The sequence below is a fragment of the Podarcis liolepis genome (assembly GCF_965112155.1).
Source record: "Podarcis liolepis genome assembly, chromosome: 4".
Taxonomy (NCBI): domain Eukaryota; kingdom Metazoa; phylum Chordata; class Lepidosauria; order Squamata; family Lacertidae; genus Podarcis; species Podarcis liolepis.
This window is the reverse complement of record NC_139558.1, coordinates 97,997,644-98,019,723: the sequence shown is the minus strand read 5'-3', so window position 1 is coordinate 98,019,723 and position 22,080 is coordinate 97,997,644. Positions and strand designations below refer to the sequence as shown.

At 45.2% G+C, this 22,080-nt stretch overlaps 1 protein-coding gene across 1 annotated transcript in view; it reads left to right on the top strand.

Moving 5' to 3' along the window:
- The first annotated feature begins 2,081 nt into the window (after window positions 1-2,081).
- DGAT2 (diacylglycerol O-acyltransferase 2) overlaps window positions 2,082-22,080 on the top strand; it is a 65,150-nt gene continuing 45,151 nt past the window's right edge. Inside the window, exon 1 of the mRNA XM_083499871.1 lies at window positions 2,082-2,306. Coding sequence (XP_083355997.1) covers window positions 2,267-2,306 — 40 coding nt within the window. The 5' untranslated portion in view covers window positions 2,082-2,266. The remainder of the gene's footprint in view (window positions 2,307-22,080) is intronic.

The window sequence follows — 22,080 nt, the reverse complement described above, 5'->3', positions numbered from 1 at the left end:
GCTTGCAGCAGAAACTAAGACAATCTGCAACCCCAATTTATTCAAAGCCATAAGAAGTGATGTACATTGTACAAAACATTGTACAAGTGTTAGGAAAAAAATGCAAACTCTGTTTATGCTATGCATATTACGTAATACGTTATACAGTTAAATACACAAAAATCGATTTGTTGATTTCGGGGTGACCTTTTTTCAAAAGATTTGGAAATGACAGTTCATTTCTTTGTTATTAGGCAAAAGTTCATCTAACTAAGCTACAGGAACATGAGGTTGTAGAAAAGTTATAACCCTAGTAACGTAGCGAAATTGACTTGCGAGGTGGTGTGTTGTTCGATAAGAGATTGAGTGATTTTTTTTGGGGGGGAAGCTTGTTTAATTTCATTGTACACAAGTTGTACAATGACAATAAAGGTATTATTATTATTATTATTATTATTATTATTATTATTAGTGCACCCCCCCCAAATATTGTTGTAATGGACTGCAAGTGCCCCCTCCAGACAGTGTCAATGTTTGGGCAAGCATTGCAGAACAACTAATAAAGCAGAAGAACATGGTTATAAATTCACCAGTATTGCATTATTATTGCATCAATGACATCCAGTATTGCAGGATACAACTCGCCTTTCCAAAGGGACACGCATATTTGCCATGTTATAGTGAAAACACACATCTTTTTTTTACCCATTGTCAAGCAAGACCAGTTGATGTCATAAGACATGTGACGTATGGCAGAGATGGTGGCGCAGTATTGCTGTGAGTTTGGGGTGTTTGACCGTGTGCCAGAGCCTTCTGAGCCCTGGATCCGGCAAGTGTTAAAAGCTAATCAAGCCAGGACCACATAACACTACTGCCATGTGCTCTATGTGGGGCTACCTTTGACAGTGACCCGGAAACTAAAACTATTTCAGAAAGCTAGACTGGTGACTGGAAGCGGCCGCCGAGACCACATAACACTGGTCCTGAAAGACCTACATTGGCTCCCAATACGTTTCTGGGCACAATACAAAGTGTTGGTCTGATCTTTAAAGCCCTAAAAAGCCTCGGTCCAGTATACCTGAAGGAGCGTCTCCACTCCATCGTTCTGCCCGGACACTGAGGTCCAGCTCCGAGGGTCTCATGGCAGTTCCCTCCCTGCGAGAAGCCAAGTTACAGGGAACCAGGCAGAGGGCCTTCTCGGTGGTGGCGCCTGCCCTGTGGAATGCCCTCCCACCAGATGTCAAGGAAATAAACAACTACCTGACTTTTAGAAGACATCTGAAGGCAGCCCTGTTTAGGGAAGTTTTTGATGTTGGATGTTTGATTGTATTTTTAATATCCTGTTGGGAGCCACCCAGTGTGGCTGGGGAAACCCACTCGGATAGGCGGGGTATAAATAAATTATTGTTATCATCACCATCATCTGAAGGCAGCCCTGTTTAGGGAAGCTTTAAATGTTTGATGCATTACTGTATTTTTTAATGTTTGATGCATTACTGTATTTTAATATTTTGTTGCAAGCCGCCCAGAGTGGCTGGGGAAGCCCAGCCAGATGGGTGGGGTATAAATAAATTATTATAATTATAATTATTATTATTATTACAGTGGTACCTCAGGTTAAGAATTCATTCTGGAGGTCCGTTCTTAACCTGAAACTGTTCTTAACCTGAGGTACCACTTTAGCTAATGGGGCCTCTTGCTGCCGCCGCGCTGCCAGAGCCCGCTGTTCTCATCCTGAAGCAAAGTTCTTAACCCGAGGTACTATTTCTGGGTTAGCGGAGTCTGTAACCTGAAGCCTCTGTAACCCGAGGTACCACTGTATTAGCATCCCACCGGAATGCTCCATCCTTCACCCTGTGCGGGGGGGGGGGGAGGTGGAAAGGGAAGAATTGATGGCCAGGGGGGAGCTGGCGAGAGGCTTCGCAACGCCTCTCCAATCCCATCTCCGCCCCCCCCCCCACTCCGTCGCCCGCTCCCCCCCCCCCTTCTAGCCCCGTTAATGGCCCGGCCCGCCTCGGCCAGCCGCGCGGCGTCACAATCCTCCGTGGCCCCGCCCCCGGCCAGGTGCTATAAAAGGACGCGCCGCGCGCCCCCGTCCGTCTGCTGCTGCTGCTGCCGCCGCCGGGAGAAGGAGACGCAGCTGCTGCCGCCGCGTCCGCTGGCTTTGCTGCGCGTCCCCCCGAGCGAAGCTGCGCTGTTCCCGGCTCGCGAGCAGGAGGAGCGCCGCTGCCATCCCGGCGAGGGATGGATCGGGGCCCGAGGCCGCTCAGGTTGCAACGCTGAAGCCATGAAGACCCTCATCGCTGCCTACTCCGGCGTCTTGCGAGGTACGGGTGGTACCCAGGGAAGGGGGAAAAGGATGGTTGGGGGGGGGTTGGAGGAGGATTTTTTTTGGGGGGAAGCATGGGCGTAGATCCACCAAAATTATTGAAATTAACTGAGGTTCTGCTCACCCCCCCCCCCAGTAGAAGCCTGCAAGGCTGCCCCCACCCCGTAATGTCTTTTTTTTGGGGGGGGGGTTATTTTAACCCGTGATCCCCCCCAAAAAATAAGCTCAACTTTTACTGCGTCCTTCCTTTTGACAGATCAAGATGATCAGGTGCCAGTGAAAACGGCAAGGTTTTTTAGGGGGGGGGGGAATTAGAACAAGATCTGTTATTTGCTTATTGATGTCAACCCCTCAAATGTATTTTCTATAGTTAGGTTTTTACCTCTATCTTCAGTACGTTTTATTTTATTGCTACGGCTCGTGGCTGATGCAAATAAAGATTCTTCTGATTCGATAACTTTAGGGAGTGATCTCCTAAAAAGAAAATTTTTTTAGCTGCCCCCCAAATCCTGGCAACGCCCATGGGAAGAAGGGATATTCAATTTTATATTCTATACGCTGCATGTAATCTCTCAATATCAGGCAGGATCTCTTTCCCTCCGCTCACCCACATCTCCTTCATAGAATCTCCATTACTGTAACTGGAAGCCATGGGTTCGAGTCTTACCACCCAGAGCAGGAGAAAGCAAGCTTCCTCCATCTTCTGTGTGACAGCCCTGGAGATATTTGAAGATGGCTATCATATCATAAATGTCATTTCCAGCCCCCCCTTCTGCCCCTCCCCACCTTGCGGTTTTAAGGGGGGGGCAGCTGAAGTAAGTAACAATTTGCCAAGGGATAGTGTCCAGCAAGACGACACACATACGCCATATGAATGGCAATGGCAATCAACATTTGGGGCCCCCCTAAATATTTTATTGTGGGGAGTCTGAAGGGCCTCGGGGCCTAGGAGTTGGCTCCTATGAAATGCAGCGGGGCAGATTGCAAAGGTGGCAGCCCCCAGGTGTGTGTGTGCACACCTTGGTTCCGGGAAGAATGTTGTTGGGTTGAGGTGTGATCCCATGTGCAAGAGGGGAAGGGAGAACGGTTATCTGCAATCTTTTAGCCAGCTTCCTTATTCGTGTCTCAAGGAGGTGCGCCATAACAATGGCAAAAGGGGAGCTAAGTTTGAAACGTTGAAAGATCCGCAAGAAAAAGCCGGCCATGCCTTTCAAAAGATGCTAAAACCGCTTCAAAGAGACATGGAAAAGGCAGATCAGAACGCAGGTGTCCTCGGTTGTTTGTGGAAAGTGCAGATAATGGGTGCCTCTCGTATCTGGACAGGAATGCTGTTCCACAGAGCAGGGGCAGCCCTGTTCTGTGTTACTGCGCAGATCTCTGGAACTTGCAGGAGAAATTGAAGGATCTTCTTTGGCGATCCCTCATAGCCGAGTAAGATTGTCTTCCATAAACACAATTTTAACAGTGAGTCCGTAAGTGACTGTGGAGGCCAATTCTCGACCCACACATCCTTCCACAGTGGGGACATAGGTTTCCAGGAGGGAGTTTGATCACAGTGAGGGTTTGCCAAGCGTGCCTTCCTCTTAGTACGTTTCTCCCTTGTGTCCTGAGTTCGAGTGTCTTCAAAGCCCATCAAAGTCTGCTCTCCAATCGGAGCGCTCGCAGGACATTGTTTCCCAGTTGTTGGTGTTTATGCTACATTTTTAAAGATTTGCCTTGGGACAGTCTTTAAACGTCTTTTGTTGACCACCGGCATTACACTTTCCATTTTTAAGTTCGGAATAGAGTAGTTGCTTTGGCAGACGATCATCAGGCATCCGCACAACATGACCAGTCCAACGACATTGATGTTGAAGAATCATCACTTTGACACTGGTGATCTTTGCTTCTTCCAGTACACTGGCATTAGTTTGCCTGTCTTCCCATATTATCTGTGATGGCCAACGCCTTCACCCAGCAGCAGATGGGTAGCCAATACAAATGCCTCAAGGAAGGTGTTTGCATGTTGGCCGTGGTTTGCGCCCCCCATGAGCAACCTAGCCGTTTTGTTCTGCACCAGCTGCAGCCTCCAGACCAACCCCCAAGGGCAGCCCCAGAAAGAGCACACTGTAGTAATCCAGCCGTTTGGGTACTGATGCACAGACAACTGTGGTCAAGGTATCCTCATCCAGGAATGTCTGTAGCGGTCTTAAAAGGCATCCTTAAGCCTAGGACCCTCGTACCTACGGGACCGCCTCTCCTGGTATGCCCCACGGAGGACCTTAAGGTCCATAGAGGTCCCGGGCCCTAAGGAAGTCAGATTAGCCTCAACCAGAGCCAGGGCCTTTTCAGCCTGGTGGAACGCTCTGTCTCATGAGACCAGGGCCCTGTGGGATCTGATTTCTTTCCGCAGGGCCTGTAAGACAGAGTTGTTCTGCCTGGCCTTTGGCTTGGAACCACTTTGATTCCCTCCCCCTCTTTCTTTTTTCCTTTCTCCTCCTGTGAAGAGGCTGCATTTTAATGTTTTAATATTTTAATGTTGTATTTTAATCTTGTTTTTAAGTTGTATTTCAATCAACTTGTTTTTAATAATTGGTTGTTAGCCGCCCTTAGCCCAGTCTTGGCTGGAGAGAGTGGGGTATAAATAACATTTATTATTATTATTAACTGCTGAGGGCACCTTTGCCAGCTGCAAGCAATGCAGCCTGATCCATTTTATCAATGCCCCACTTCTCTAGCCTCTTCCAAGTTGCTTCTTGGTTGTTTTCCTACCTTCCTATTCTGGAATAGCTGAACCCCTTTTTGATGGACTTTTTGGCTCTACGGTTTCCATATGGTATAATGCACCATTCTTCCTATGTTCCCTAGAACTCACATTGATAGCTCTTTAACACTGCGTGCCTCTGTTGGCTGTTGAGGTTTATTTATCCCCAGGTATTTTACCTGTGGGGACGCGGGTGGCACTGTGGGTTAAACCACAGAGCCTCTTGAGCTTGCCGATCGGAAGGTCGGCGGTTCGAATCCCCACGACGGGGTGAGCTCCCATTGCTCGGTCCCAGCTCCTGCCAACCTAGCAGTTCGAAAGCACATCAAAGTGCAAGTAGATAAATAGGTACCGCTCCGGTGGGAAGGTAAACGGTGTTTCCGTCTGCTGCTCTGGTTCGCCAGAAGTGGCTTAGTCATGCTGGCCACATGACCCGGAAGCTGTACGCTGGCTCCCTCGGCCAATAAAGCGAGATCAGCGCCGCAACCCCAGAGTCATCCGCGACTGGACCTAATGGTCAAGGGTCCCTTTACCTTTACCTATTTTACCTGTGAGGTCCAACAAGGGGTTGGTGTGGAGTTTTCCTCTGTTGTTATTACAGCTGCTTAAAGACAAAACAAAAAGCAGAAAGTTAACCATTCATGGAAGGGTCTGTATGAGTGGAATGGAGCTTCCATCTGCTGGTGCAGTCTACCTCGGAAAACTGGGTGCTGTTGGGAAAACAGAGGAGAGCTGTTTCCTTTGTAGCCTTCTTGGCTGTCAGGCTTCTCGGAGGAGTCAGGTTTGCCGCTATGGAAGAAAAGCAGACTTGAACTTTTGGCCTGATCCTGTAAGGTGAAGCCTGAATGGGCCAGTGAGACTGTAAGCATTTGAAACGCTAAACCCGTAAATGCAACAACGACCACAGATGTAGCGACCAAAATGCTGCTATGAAAACCACAAGGAGATCTAGAGATCTGCAGGTATTGGGTGTAAACTAAGCATGCTTTGCAAGCTTATTTTCTCTTGCTCTGGAGGTCAGCACCCGAACCGATGGATTCAAGTTACAGAAAAGGAGACTAAACATAGAATCATAGAATTGTAGAGTTGGAAGGGACTCTGAGGATCATCTAGTCCAACCCCCTGGAAGGCAGGAAAATGCAGCTGTCCCATACAGGGCTCGAACCAGCAACCTTGGCACTAACAGTACCATGCTTTAACCAGCTGAGCTAACCAGCCTGATATCAGGAAGAACTTTCTGACCTTAAGAGTTGTTTGACGGTGGAACAGACTCCCTAAGGAGATGCTGGAATCTCCTACATTGGAGGTGTTTAAGCTGATTTTATTATTATTATTATTATTATTATTATTATTATTATTATTATTATTGCTTTTCAGGTTTACACATTTCACTATTTTTACAATCATTTTAACACTTCAAAACTTGACTTCCTTCCCCCTCTTTCTGCGGTTCCTTAAATTTATTTCGGATATCTTCTGTGTATCTAAATTAACTTACGTTGCTCTTTTATTCATCTCCTTTAAGCATATTCTCTTACGAAACTGCAGGTTATTGCAGTAATCCTGCCAACGTTCTTATGTTTGCAATTTATCTGTAAATATTCAATAAACCATTTCCATTCTTTTATAAACAGTTTGTTACCTTGATTTCTTATTCTTCCGGAGAGTTTTGCCATTTCTGCACACGTTTTTGTGTTTAAAGTGAGTTTTGATGGTCACGGATACTTTAGTTGAGATTCTTGCATTGCAGGGGGTTGGAATAGAGGACCTCTGGGTTCCCTTCCAAGTTTATGATTCTATGGTTCTGTGCTATGTTAGGGCAGCAGAGTAGCTTCTACTTTCAGCCAGGGCTCCATGTGGACTTTGCATGTGGCTAGAAGCACCTTCCATGTATTGGAGCAATAGCCTGAATTCTTTGTAGCGCTCATCAAAGGGCTTTGCACATTGGCAATCTTTACTTATTTACTTGCCTTGTGTGCTGTTGGCTTTCCGCTAAGGGGCTCAAGGCCATTCGCCGCCTCACCATTGAATAGCCAGGACCCCAAAGGGACAGAGGGCAAACAGGGAAAATTATGCAAACAGTTCCCAGCGTCCTTTGGCCCTTTTGCGGGAAAGGCTGTGTTGCAGGTGCTCCCTGCCGATCCGAAATTCTCTGGGATGCAACTTGGCCTGCTGTCGCCCTTCTTCTTCATGGTGGCTCATTGTCTAGTGGGCTTCCTCCAGAGAATCATAGAATCATAGAGTTGGAAGAGACCACAAGGGCCATCGAGTCCAACCCCCTGCCAAGCAGGAAACACCATCAGAGCACTCCTGACATATGGTTGTCAAGCCTCTGCTTAAAGACCTCCAAAGAAGGAGACTCCACCACACTCCTTGGCAGCAAATTCCACTGTCGAACAGCTCTTACTGTCAGGAAGTTCTTCCTCATGTTTAGGTGGAATCTTCTTTCTTGTAGTTTGGATCCATTGCTCCGTGTCCGCTTCTCTGGAGCAGCAGAAAACAACCTTTCTCCCTCCTCTATGTGACATCCTTTTATATATTTGAACATGGCTATCATATCACCCCTTAACCTCCTCTTCTCCAGGATAAACATGCCCAGCTCCCTTAGCCGTTCCTCAGAAGGCATCGTTTCCAGGCCTTTGACCATTTTGGTTGCCCTCCTCTGGACACGTTCCAGTTTGTCAGTGTCCTTCTTGAATTGTGGTGCCCAGAACTAGACACAGTACTCCAGGTGAGGTCTGACCAGAGCAGAATACAGTGGCACTATTACTTCCCTTTATCTAGATGCTATACTCCTATTGATGCAGCCCAGAATTGCATTGGCTTTTTTAGCTGCCGCGTCACACTGTTGGCTCATGTCAAGTTTGTGGTCAACCAAGACTCCTAGATCCGTTTCACATGTACTGCTGTGAAAAAAAAAAAAGCTGTCCTGCCCCATTCCCCCCACTTTCCTGGGAGTAAGTCTTGTTAAAGACCTGGCTTCTTATAAGACTCGCCCGGGTTTGTGCTGTTGCAACCTGATCTCTCCCTCTTAACCGAATTCAGGAGGGATTCCTTCCCAGAAAAGTGTACGGAAATCACAGCCCAGTGGAAACTAAAGACGACCTTTCTTGAAATGCTTCTTTTGCCTGTTAAAGTATTAGCTCAGAAAGCATGTACAGTGGTACCTCGGGTTAAGAACTTAATTTGTTCTGGAGGTCCGTTCTTAAGCTGAAACTGTTCTGAACCTGAAGCACCACTTTAGCTAATGGGGCCTCCTGCTGTCGCCTCGCCGCCAGAGCACGATTTCTGTTCTCATCCTAAAGCAAAGTTCCCAACCTGAGGTACTATTTCTGGGTTAGCGGAGTCTGTAACCTGAAGCATATGTAACCTGAAGCGTATGTAACCTGAGGTAACACTGTACATTATAAGCATTGGCTATGAGCCTGTGTGAAAACAATAGTACAGTGGTACCTTGGTTCTCAAATGCCAAAGAGCCTAGAGCTTGCCGATCAGAAGGTCGGCAGTTCGAATCCCCACGATGGGGTGAGCTCCCATTGCTCGGTCCCTGCTCCTGCCAACCTAGCAGTTCGAAAGCACGTCAAAGTGCAAGTAGATAAATAGGTACCACTCCGGCGGGAAGGTAAACGGCGTTTCCGTGCACTGCTCTGCTTTGCCGGAAGCGGCTTAGTCATGCTGGCCGCTTGACCTGGAAGCTGTACACCGGCTTCCTCGACCAATAAAGTGAGATGAGCGCCGCAACCCCAGAGTCAGCCACGACTGGACCTAATGGTCAGGGGTCCTCCCCCCTTTATTTTGGTTCTCAAACACCTTGGTACTCAAACAACTTGGAACCCAAACACTGCAAACCCAGAAGTGTTCTGGTTTGCGAACTTTTTTCGGAAGCCGAAAATGCTCCATTTTGAGTGTTACCCTTCCGATTTGAGTGTTACTCTGAGGTCTATCTGTTTTTGCTATTTATTTTGCATTTTTGTTGCTCTTTTTGTTTTGTTTTTGTGACTGTGTGGAACCCAGTTCAGCTACTGATTGATTGATTGTGTGACTGCAGTACATCTATTGCTTTCATTTTATGGATCAGTGGTCTTGTTAGATGGTAAAACTCATGTTAAATTGCTGTTTTAGGGGTTGTTTTTAAAAGTCTGGAACGGATTAATCCGTTTTGTGTTACTTCTATGGGAAAGCGCGCCTTGGTTTTGGAACGCTTTGGTTTTAGAACGGACTTCCAGACTGGATTAAGTTTGAGAACCAAGGTACCACTGTATTGAAATTTATGTATTTCCAGTCCACTTTTTATTCTTGTGGGTTGTTTTTTTTAAATGGTCAGCTTAATTGTGGAGGATCTGTAACTTCACATTTATAAGATGCTTGCATTCATTGAGTAGATGTCTGTAGTTCCTTCAGGGATTTTTAAAAAAGTTAACAGCACTTTTAAGTATAGGAACAAGCCTTGTGAGATTGGTCAAGATTACCTACAGATAGCGGATTAAGGTGTGCGTTTGGGGTGTGTGTGTAAAGAGTGGTTTGGGGTTTGCCCCGATTCAGAATGAAAAAGCCAGACCCCCAAAGTCATTATGAGTTACACATAATTCTAGAAAGAGTGCAAAACACGATTTGAGGGTTTTTTGTTTTTTTTTAAATGAATTAAATATTTAATCCTCAAAGTTTGGGGCCTTAGCCCCCCAGTTCAATGCCACCTGGTGTGTTGACGGCAAAGCTGAGATCTCACAGCTCGTCTTGACCTGCATAAACTCACCGCATTTTAAAGTGCACAACTTCCTCCAATGAATTATGGGAACTGTAGTTTATCCTGCGCAGAGATATACTTCCAATAACACTTAACACAGTACAGCTCCCAGGATATGGGGGGGGGGGGGCTTTCATGTATTTTTATTTAGTACTTTTCAAGTTTACACATTTGACTAATGTTATACATATCGCTAATTTTACAATCATTTTGACATTTCAACACTTGACTTCCCTCCCCCTCTTTCGGCGGTTTCTCAAATTTATTTCCAATATCTTCAACATATCCAAATTAACTTAATTTTCTCATTTATTTATCTTCTTTAAATATATACCCTTACAAAAACTGCAGGTTATTATAATCATCCTGCCAATATTCTTATCTGTTTGCAATTTATCCGTAAATGTTCAATAAACCATTTCTATTCTTTTATTTAAAAAATGGTTATGTTGATTTCTTTCTCTACCGAGACGTTTTGCCATTTCTGCATACTCCATAAGTTTTTGTATCCATTTTTCTTTCGCTGGGACTTCTGCATCTTTCCATTTTGGGGCAAGTAACATTCTTGCCTCTGCGGCCGCATACTTGAGTAAGTTTCTATACATTTTGGGTAATTCTGTCCCTATAATTCCTCAAAGGAAAGCTTCTGTTTTTTTGTTTACAAAGGTTATTTTAAACAGCCTTTTTATTTCATTCTATATCATTTCCCCACAAGCTACAGCTGCCAGGATTCTTGGGTGACAGGTGTGTGAAATGTATTTTAAATGTATGTCGCATGTACAAGCCAAGTAACTACACTGGTGCTCTTTAAAAGTAAACTCTTTATATTGGAGAGTCTCAGGCGTAGGGCCAAATAGGACTCTCTAGGCCATGGGTAGGCAAACTAAGGCCTAGGGGCCAGATCCGGCCCAATCGCCTTCTAAATTCGGCCTGCGGACGGTCCAAGAATCAGCGTGTTTTTACATGTGTAGAATGTGCCCTTTTATTTAAACTGCATCTCTGGGTTATTTGTGGGGCCTGTCTAGTGTTTTTACATGAGCAGAATGTGTGCTTTTACAGTGGTACCTCGGGTTACATACGCTTCAGGTTACAGACTCCGCCATCCCAGAAATAGTGCTTCAGGTTAAGAACTTTGCTTCAGGATGAGAACAGAAATTATGCTCCAGCGGCGCAGTGGCAGCAGGAGGCCCCATTAGCTTAAAGTGGTGCTTCAGGTTAAGAATAGTTTCAGGTTAAGAATGGACCTCCGGAACGAATTAAGTACTTAACCCGAGGTACCACTGTATTTAAAATGCATCTCTGGGTTATTTGTGGGGCATAGGAATTCGTTCATCCCCCCCTTCAAAATATAGTCTGGCCCCCCCGCAAGGTCTGAGGGACAGTGGACCGGCCCCCTGCTGAAAAAGTTTGCTGACCCCTGCTCTAGACCTCTTCATCTGAACGTAAAACAAGCCTGCTGGATCTGACCATCCTACAAGCAGGATTTGAACACAAGACCATTCTTTCCGGCAACCGTGGAGGTAGAGCACATCCCTCGTGGCTGCTAGCCATGGATACCGCCACAAATTTGCCTAATCCTCTTTTAAACTCAACCGCCCAGGCCACTCCACACACACACACACACACACACACACACACACACACCCTGGCATCATCCCTCCCTGGCCCCCCTCCAGTCCTTTTCCCTCACTGGAAATCATAGAATTGTAGCATTGGAAGGGACCCCAGCGGTCATTTAGTCCAACCCCCAATGCCTCTTGCTAGCCTGGATGGGGAAGCACATGTGAATGGCCGCACCCAGTGCTGAATTTACGTATAAGCTAAACAAGCTATAGCATAGGGCCCCACTCTCTTGGGGGCCCCCAAAAAATTTAAAGGGAAAAACAAAGACTGGATGTACATTTCCAAAATATAAGATAAAAAACAAATAGAATCAAACCTACATACAGCAACAGTGTTTTGTGTTGTGTAGGCTTCTGTGATGTAAGTCATAGGCCCCGCCTGCTAGCCTGCTCCCAAAATATCACTGGTTTGCTCCTTTCTATATATAGGGTGCCTACATGCTACATGGACTGCTTGCATGGCAACATGTGCAAATGGCTTTCATTACCTATTAGGTCTATAAATTACTGTGTAGCATGTATTCAGTGCAAAAAAACAGCAACAATTTGTTGTTGACAAAGGACAGCTGGACATATAAAGGGCCCCTTCAGTAGGTTAGGGCAGGCATAGGCAAACTCGGCCCTCCAGATGTTTTTGGCCTACAACTCCCATGATCCCTAGCTAACAGGACCAGTGGTCAGGGATGATGGGAATTGTAGTCCCAAAACATCTGGAGGGCTGAGTTTGGCCATGCCTGGCTTAGGGCCTCATCAAACCTCAATCCAGCCTTGGCCAGACTGTACACCCTATTGAATTTGTACAGCCAGTATTTATGTGCAGGAGAGCATGAAAAGGCCTCTATGCGCATCCTATGGAGGGGCTGCCATGTGGAAGCAGATCTGTCCCTTGCGCTTGGCTCTGTCATGTTGGGCTTCCCTCTGCGATAGCGTGTCGTTCATGCGGGACCCAGGATCTTGGAGACGGGCGACCTGTGGGGCCCTCCAGAGGTCGCCGGACTCCAACTCCCATCTGTCCTGTTGGCCATCGCTGAGATACGATGGGATTTGTATTCCAGGAGCATCCGTGCTGCTGTTTCTCCACCTGTTTGATGTTTTATCATGTTTTTGATATTATGTTGGGAGCCGCCCAGAGTGGCTGGGGAAACCCAGCCTGATGGGCAGGGTATAATTTTATTATTATTATTTTTATTATTATTTTATTATTATATTTTTTATTATTATTATTATTATTATTATTAATTATTTAATTATTATTATTTTATTAAATTATTTCCGGGCACAATTCAAAGTGTTGGTACTGACCTTGAAAGCCCTAAACGGTTTCGGCCCAGTAGACCTGAAGGAGCGTCTCCACCCCCATTGTTCATCCGGGACACTGAGGTCCAGCTCCGAGGGCCTTCTGGCAGTTCCCTCTCTGCAAGAAGCGAGGCTACAGGGAAGCAGGCAGAGGGCCTTCTCGGTGGTGGCGCCCGCCCTGTGGAATGCCCTCCCATCAGATAAACAACTACTCATAAACTTACTGCGTGTCTTTCTTTTAAAAAAGTTTTTATTTAAACTTTTCAGGTTTATACCTTTCATTAGCTTTACAATCAATTTAACATTTCAAAGTCTGACTTCCTTCCCCCTCTTTCTGCTGTTCCTTAAATTTATTTAATATCTTCTGCATATCCAAATTAACTTACTTTGTTCATTTAGTCATCTACTTTAACCATATACTCTTATGAAACTGCAGGTTATTACAACAACCCTTTTATCTGTTTTCAATTTGTTTGTAAGTATTCAATAAACCATTTCCGTTCTTTTATAAAAAGTTTGTCATCTTGATTTCTTATTCTTCTGGTGAGTTTCGCCATTTCTGCATATTCTGTGAGTTTTTGTATCTGTCCTTCCTTTTCTGGGACTTCTGCTTCTTTCCACTTTGGGGCGAGTAACGTTCTTGCTGCTGTAGTAGCATAAATAAATAAATTTCTATACAATTTAGGTAGTTCTGTTCCTAAAATCCCCCCCCCAAAAGCTTCTGGATTTTATTTTATTTTTAACAAAAGGGGAGGATTGCCCCGAGTTGAGCCTTTTTGGGGGGGGGGTGTTGCCGAAAAGTACGGTAATTTGGATATGCAGAGGATAGTAAAAATACAGTGGAAACACGGGTTGTAAACGTGATCCGTGCGGGAGGCATGTCCGCAAGCCGCAGCGTCCGCAACCTGCAGCGCCATGTCTGCGCATGTGTGGGTTGCGATTCGGTGCTTATGCGCAAAGCTCGAGTTAGCAGTTATGCACGTGCCTGAGCGCCAAAACCCGGAAGTAACCCGTTCCGGTACTTCCAGGTTTCGGCGCATCCGTAACCCGAAAACGCACAACCTGAAGCGTCTGTAACCCGAGGTATGACTGTAAAGGGAATGCAGAAAGAGAGGGAAGGAAATCAAGTTTTGAAATATCAAAATGAATGTAAAATCAGTGAAATGTATATATCTGAAAAGTATAAATGATTTTAAAAATAAAATAAAAAAATTCCTTCCAGTAGCACCTTAAAGACCAACTAAGTTAGTTCTTGGTATGAGCTTTCGTGTGCATGCACACTTCTTCAGATACACTGAAACAGAAGTTGCCAGATCCTTCTATATAGTGAGAAGGTGGGGAGGGGTATTACTCAGAAGGGTGGTTCGGAATGGGAGATTGGCAGATGGCTGAGATGAGCCTGTTGACGACTCTTAACGACTGCAATAGGTCTTACAGGAAAAGGCAAGGGGTGAGAAGGTGAAAAATGGCTTAGTTATGTATAATGGGATAAGAATCCAATGTCTTTGTTAAAAATAAAGTAAAAATAGTGATTCCGAGAGAAGGTCGGCTCAGACCTCTGCACGCTGCCTAGGCTGGTGTACCGAATGGGCTATAAAACTTGAAAGCTTTTCTTGGCCTGGCGCCACAGCTCCTCAAGAAGCCGGGAACAAGCGGACCTCTGTTCGCTGGTTCATGCTCTTTGCGCCGCCGCGCACGACTGACTGGGAGAAACCAGCCGAGCGAGCTTGACTTCGCCGTTGTTAAATATGACCTTCAGCACCTAGCGCCAGGGGAAGGAATAGGCAAGAAAATGATTGATATCGTTATCTCTCTCCTCTCCACTCCAAACAGGAACATCTTAAAGATTAAGTTTTAAAAATAGGTCTTTATCCAGGGCAGGGTGATTTAATGGCTAAGACTTCCTTTCACCTCTGGGCCCCGTGTAAAAACGGTGTCTCTCGAGCTCTTAGAAGTCTAGTTTGGCATTGAGCCGTATACTGATTAATTGTTGTTCATATTAATAATATTATTAATAAGTCATGTTGGCTACTGAACCAGGTGGCTCTTTTACACAAATGCGCAAGTTACTCAGCGTTACTCAGAAGTAAGTCCTGCTGCATAGAATGGGGATTACTCTGGAGTAGAGTGTCTGGGGCAACCCTGTCAGATGGTTGGGGTACAAAATAATAATAATAATAATAATAATAATAATAATAATAATAATAATAATAATGTTTTAGGGGTTGTGTTGGGCTTAATTTAAGTGCATCTCTTTTTCATCTGACTTCAGTTTATGGATCTAGGAGTTCCTTTATTTTATTTATTTACAAAATCCTGCAACTCTGAAATTCCGCCCTCCCCTGTAGTAACAGACATAAGCCAACGCAAGACCAGTATGCTAATGGAGAATTGCACCATAAGCGCAATTAGCTCTTTATTCCAGCTGGGTAATTCTTTATCCTGATATTAAACCTTTGGCTTACGAGGGGGGAGCTAAGCCACTTACAAACTCGCTTGTGCGCTGAAAAGCATGGAAATTGCAAGCTAAGGAACCTGGGCTTAACCCCTGTGCCTTGTAAGCACATTTTTACAATCGCACAGATTGTGCTTATACGACTCGGGGAACCTCCAGGTGTCCCTTTTTATCGTGCATTCAAGATTTGCGCTGATGACAATCCCACTTGGCCTTTTGCACCTGCAAAGGTTTTGGGGCAGGTGTACCGCTTTGTTTTTGATCCATGCTTGTCACAGAGTTTCCTGCTGAAATCCTTCAGCTTTTTATAGCATGAATGTTCCAGAGTTGCTGTTTTTGTTCTGCCACGGGGCAAGAGTGCCCCCTCTGGATGGCCAATACAGTGGTACCTCTGGTTACGTACTTAATTTGTTCTGGAGGTCCGTTCTTAACCTGAAACTGTTCTTAACCTGAAGCACCACTTTAGCTAATGGGGCCTCCTGCTGCTGTGCCGCCGCCGCTGCACAATTTCTGTTCTCATCCTGAAGCCAAGTTTTTAACCCGAGGTAATATTTTTGGGTTAGTGGAGTCTGTAACCTGAAGCGTCTGTGACCTGAGGTACCATTGTACAGTAACAGTGGGGGATGTGGCCAATTGGAAAAATGAGAAATGGGGAGAAACGGGGACACTCCCCCATCCCTACTTAGGCTGGAATGTCCCGCCCTACAGAAATTCCCCTACAAATTAGAAACAAGAGGTTGCAAAGAGAAGCAACTTTGGCTTCCAGTACGTTTCCAAGCACAATTCAAAGTGTTGGTGCTGACCTTTAAAGCCCTAAATAGCCTCAGCCCAGGATGCCTGAAGGAGTGTCTCCACCACCATCATTCAGCCCGGACACTGAGGTCCAGCGCCGAGGGCCTTCTGGCGATTCCCTCACTGAAAGAAGCCAAGTTACAGGAAACCAGGCAGAGGGCCTTCTCGGTGGTGGCGCCCGCCCTGTGGAACGCCCTCCCATCAGATGTCAAGGAAATAAACAACTACCTGACTTTTAGAAGACATCTGAAGGCAGCCCTGTTCAGGGAAGTTTTTAATGTTTGATGTTTTATCACTTTATTATTATTATGATCGATAATATTCTGTTGGGAGCTGCCCAGAGTGGCTGGGAAAACCCAGCCAGATGTGTTGGGGTATAAACAACAACAACAACAAATGAAATCATTTCGTTCAGCATCCTGTAGTTTAGCAAACCCGTTTAATTCACTGTTTAGGAGAGTTTTTAATGTTTGAAGTTTTATTCTGTTTTTAGTCCTCTGTTGGGAGCCACCCAGAGTGGCTGGGGAAACCCAGCCACATGGGCAGGGTATAAATAAATAAATAAATTATTATTATTATTATTATTTATTATTAATTACCTGGCTCCCAGACATATTAGCTTTGTGCATGCAAAGAAGATTCCACCCCCCCCTCCAACCACAAGAGATCTGGAGTGGTACCAGCCCAGACACAGGGCTTAGAGCTACCTTGGAGTTTGACGTGATGCAAGTGTCTTGCAATTGTTTGAGGCGGGAGGAAGCCTTTGGGTCTGGGTTGGAGGCCATCCCAGGGCAAGATGTCCCATCCTTTGCAGATGCTGCCGTCTGACCTGTCTGCAAAGAGGCACGGAAGGATGGGGAAGTAATAAAACTTCCCGCAGAAAGTAAATATTGGCTCTCCAGAACAAGAGTGTTTACAGGTCGTAAATGGCCCGAGGTGAAGAGATTTGTGTGTGTAAATAATGGGGTTGCAATGGGATCATGAGGAGTGCTGGAGAGTCAGTGGTCTTGGCCAGGGCAGGGCAGGAGTCCAGAGTTAGCAAACTGTCTAGAACGAGTGTGAATGTGAAGACTCATTAGGTAGCAAGCCAAGTAATAATAATAATTTATTATTAATACCCCGCCCATCTGGCTGGGTTTCCCCAGCCACTCTGGGCGGCTTCCAACAAAATATTAAAAACAATACAGCATCAGACATTAAAAACAAGCCTTCGGTTGTCTTTTAAAAGTAGAATAGTTGCTCATTGCCTTGACATCTGGTGGGAGGGCATTCCACAGGGCGGGCGCCACCACCGAGAAGGCCCTCTGTCTGGTTCCCTGTAACCTCACTTCTCACAGGGAGGCAACCGCCAGAAGGCCCTTGGAGCTGGACCTCTGTGTCTGGGTGAACCGCCTTTTAAGCTCTTAAACTCTTATTAAGCTGTCCAGTAACCCCATCCCATCAGGGTATCTGGGTATTCTCCGCTTTGTGGTATATGGAACTGGAAAGTTGTTTTGTTTTGTTTTTGTTGGCTCAACACACAACAAAAAAGGACAAAATGAACCACAGTGAAGGTACCATCAGTCTCGCCTTACATAGAGAGTTAATATAAGTTTCATAATCAATAAACTGTAATGGTCTCCTCTTTATAAACCCCACTTCCCATCTACTCCATAAATCAAATTCCCATTCTTTCCTGCCCATACCTGTTGTTACTGTCATCTCACATCATGTTCAAAATATGTTAAATTGTATAACAAGTGAACGATATTGCTGGAGTTCTTCAAATGCCGCTACGAATTTTAGGTCAGTACAGTGGTGCCCCGCAAGACGAATGCCTTGCAAGACGGAAAACGCGCTAGATGAAAGAGTTTTCTGTTTTGGAGGTGCTTCGCAAAACGAATCTCCTATGGGCTTGCTTCGCAAGATGACAATGTCTTGCGAGTTCCTGCTGGGTTTTTTTCTCCCCCCCCTTTTTCTAAGCCGCTAAGCCGCTTATCAGCTGATCCGATCAGCAGATGAGCCGCTAAAAGCCGCTAATAGCGCTAATAGCACTAATCCGCTAATCTGTCAATGGGCTTGCTTCGCAAGACGAAGAAACCGCTAGACGAAGAGAATCACAGAACGGATTCTTTTCGTCTTGTGAGGCACCACTGTATTACTAATTTTCAAATATATTTTAAATACTTCCCATTTTGAAATGAAATCTTTCCTTGGTTTGTTCTTTAACTTTTTGGATTAACGGGAAAGTTGTTTTAAATGCCGCAGATCTCATGGCTTTCCGCCTGCCCTCTCCGTCCCAGCACAGTTTCAGTGCTCTTGCGACGTTTGCCGTTTCGCTCTTTTTCTCTGCATGAATTCTGCACTTTGGAAGTTGATAACGTGGGGCTGGAAGTGTTGGCTTGGAAACAAAGCGCGCTGCCTGCTTAATGGAGTTCTCCTAATAGGTCGGGCTTAATCTGTAGGGCAGAAAAAAAACACATTGTGGTGCCAGCATATCTGGTATTTTATAGGCAACGACTGAGTAACATAACTGGCCTTTGTGTCCAACAGGAGTGCTGCCTACCAGCAGGGTTAGTGCGTATTTAATTTTTTATTAAATTTTCTCTTTCACCCTTTTGAATACTCATTTAAACATCCTTAAAATATCAATGACTTCCTTTCTTCTCTTTCCATGGTTCATTTGCATACCTTAAATCCCTGCATATTTTAGATAAGCTAAACCAGGGGTCAGCAAACTTTTTCAGCAGGAGGCCGGTCCACTGTCCCTCAGACCTTGTGGGGGGCCGGACTATATGGGGGGGGGTGAATGAATTCCTATGCCCCACAAGTAACCCAGAGATGCATTTTAAATAAAAGCACACATTCTACTCATGTAAAAACACCAGGCAGGCCCCACAAATAACCCAGAGATGCATTTTAAATACAGTGGTGCCTCGCAAAACGAAAAGAATCCGTTCTGTGATTCTCTTCGTCTAGCGGTTTTTTCGTCTTGCGAAGCAAGCCTATTGACGGATTAGAGGATTAGCGGCTTTTAGCGGCTTTTAGCGGCTTATCTGCTGATCGGATCAGCTGATAAGCGGCTTAGCGGCTTAGAAAAAGGGGGAGGGAAAAAACCAGCAGGAACTCGCAAGACATTGTCGTCTTGCGAAGCAAGCCCATAGGAAATTCGTTTTGCGAAGCACCTCCAAAACGGAAAACTCTTTCATCTAGCGAGTTTTCCGTCTTGTGAGGCATTCGTCTTGCGGGGCACCACTGTAAAAGGACACATTCTACTCATGTAAAAACACACTGATTCCAGGACCGTCCGCGGGCCGGATTTAGAAGGTGATTGGGCCGGATCCTGCCCCTGGGCCTTATTTTGCCTACCCATGAGCTAAACCATTCAGTATTCCATTATTACGCCCATCAAAACGTATTTACACTATTGAATTTATCTTAATGCTGCCAACGTTTTCAAGTGTATATTCAATTAACGTTTTCCAATCTTCTCTAAACATATGTTCTTTTTGTTCTCTTATTCTATATGTTAGGTCTGCAAGTTGCGCATATCCCATCAGTTTCAGTTGCTATTCTTCGTTAGTTGGGACCTTGCTCGTTTTCCATTTTTGGGCTAATGAAACATGGGCCACAGTAGTGGAATACATAAATAACCTTTTTGGACCTCTGGGAATTTCATTCTGAGTTATCCCCAAACAGAAAGGACTTTGGGGTTTGGGGGAAAGTACAGTGGTACCTCTGGTTGTGAACGGGATCCGTTCTGGAGCCCCGTTCGCAACATGAGCAGAACGCAACCCGTGTCTGCGTGGGTCGCGATTCACCACTTCTGCACATGAGCATGATGTCATTTTGAGCATCTGCGCATGTGCGAGCGGTGAAACCCGGAAGTAACCCTTTCCGGTACTTTTGGGTCGCCGTGGGACGCAACCTGAAAACACTCAACCTGAAGTAAATGTAAAATGAGGTTTGACTGTACTTTAAAACATTTTTTTTCAATTCATTATGGATCATTCCCCAGTACCCTTTTACAAGTCCACCACATATGAAAGGTTAGTGTGTATCTCTCTTTGGGTCAAAGAATCATAGTATTGTAGAGGTGGAAGAGACCATGAGGCCAATGTTAGGGCCCCAATGTGGGGCTCAAAGCCACAACCCTGAGATGATGAGCCCCATGCTCTACAGACTGACCAGGTGGGTCAGTCTAGACCAGCAGTTCTCAACCTGTGGGTCCCCAGATGCTGTTGGACTACAACTCCCATCATCCCTAAGCTCTGGCCTTGCTAGCTAGGGGTGATGGGAGTTGTAGTTCAACATCTGGGGACCCACAGGTTGAGAACCTCTGGTCTAGACAATGTGCGGAGATGCATTTAGAACAAACACTATTTCCTGAATTTGGGTTTGGTCAACTTGGGCATTGCTTAAGGTAAGCCTTCCCCAACGTGGTGCCCTCAACATGTTTGGGTCTACAACCTCTTTAAGCTCCAGCCATGGGGGGAGTATGTGGGCCAAAAGATCTGAAGGGCGCCATCTTGGCAGGAAGTTGGTTTAAACTATGGCGTGGTGCCTTAACCATGGGTTGGCATCTTGAGCTGCCATCTTCTCAGATAAGTCTTTTTCTAAAAGCAAAGGTGGATTAGAAGAGTTGAGTAGGCCGCTTAGTTTTCATCCTGAAACTCCGGTCTCAAAATTCAGTTTCCTTTTGGGAATTATAGGGACAGAACTACCCGAACTGTATAGAAATTTATTCACGTATGCGGCTACAGCGGCAAGAATGTTACTTGCCCCCAAAATGGAAAGAAGTCCCAGTGAAAGAAGAATGGATACAAAAATATGCAGAAATGGCAAAACTCACTGGAAAAATAAGGAATCAAGATAACAAACTTTTACTAAAAGAATGGAAGTGGTTTATTGAATATTTGCAAATAAACTGTAAACTGATAAGAACATTGGCAGGATTATTGTAATAACCTGCAGTTTTATAAGAGTATATATTTAAAGTACAGTGGTACCTCGGGTTACATACGCTTCAGGTTACGTATGCTTCAGGTTACACACTCCGCTAACCCAGAAATAGTGCTTCAGGTTAAGAACTTTGCTTCAGGATAAGAACAGAAATCGTGCTCTGGCGGGGCGGCAGCAGCAGGAGGCCCCATTAGCTAAAGTGGTGCTTCAGGTTAAGAACAGTTTCAGGTTAAGAACAGACCTCCGGAACGAATTAAGTACTTAACCTGAGGTACCACTGTAGATGAATGAGTAACTTAAGTTAATTCGGAATATGCAGAAAATATAAAGAAATGAATTTAAGGAGCCGCAGAAAGAGGGGGAAGGAAGTTGAGTTTTGAAACGTTAAAATGACTGTAAAATTATTGAAATGTATAAAATTGAAAATCATTTAAAAAATCATTTTATGGCCTATGAAGATGGTGTGGGAGAAATAATGGCACCTTCAGTTTTTGGCAGCCCATTGTGATCTCCCTTACATTTGCTTGCTTGATGTAACTCAAAGTAAAACCAAACAGCAATCTTTAGCTATTAAGAAGTTTGTTCTGGTACAACGATAAGAGTACTCACCTTTTAATACTCTTAAGTAATCAGGCTGTGTTGTAAGTAAAGTTATTTTCTATTGTTACCCGTCTGTTTTCCTTCCTTTTCTTCCTCCTTGACGTGCCTGCGGCAAGGAATTTGTCACCGTCTTGAGAAATCCCAGAAATCGGAGAATGGGTTTCCTTGTGGCTGCCTTGCAACATCTATCTAGTGGCTTTTGTTCTGCCTTGGAACGGACTGTGCAGAAAGGTTGACGCAGGGACTAATGGGGTCGCGGTGGTGGGAAAGACATTAAGAGCCACGAGATGGAATTGTGCAACGCGAATGTTCACGTTAAGGCAAATCTGTGGGTCTTGCAGCTGTGAAAATGAAAGGCGAGTCTTGCCAAGAGACTTGAAGAAGTTCTCTGACGTGCTTGATGGTCTTTTGGCCATCGCACTCGGGTCTGTTTATTAAAGCGCTAGGGACCTACTTGTGCGACGCTGGATTGCTCTGTTGTATTTTAACGTGCGTGCCAGCTGGTTGAATGCCATCTTTTTTTAAACATATATTTGTTGTTGTTTAGTCGTTTAGTCGTGTCCGACTCTTCGTGACCCC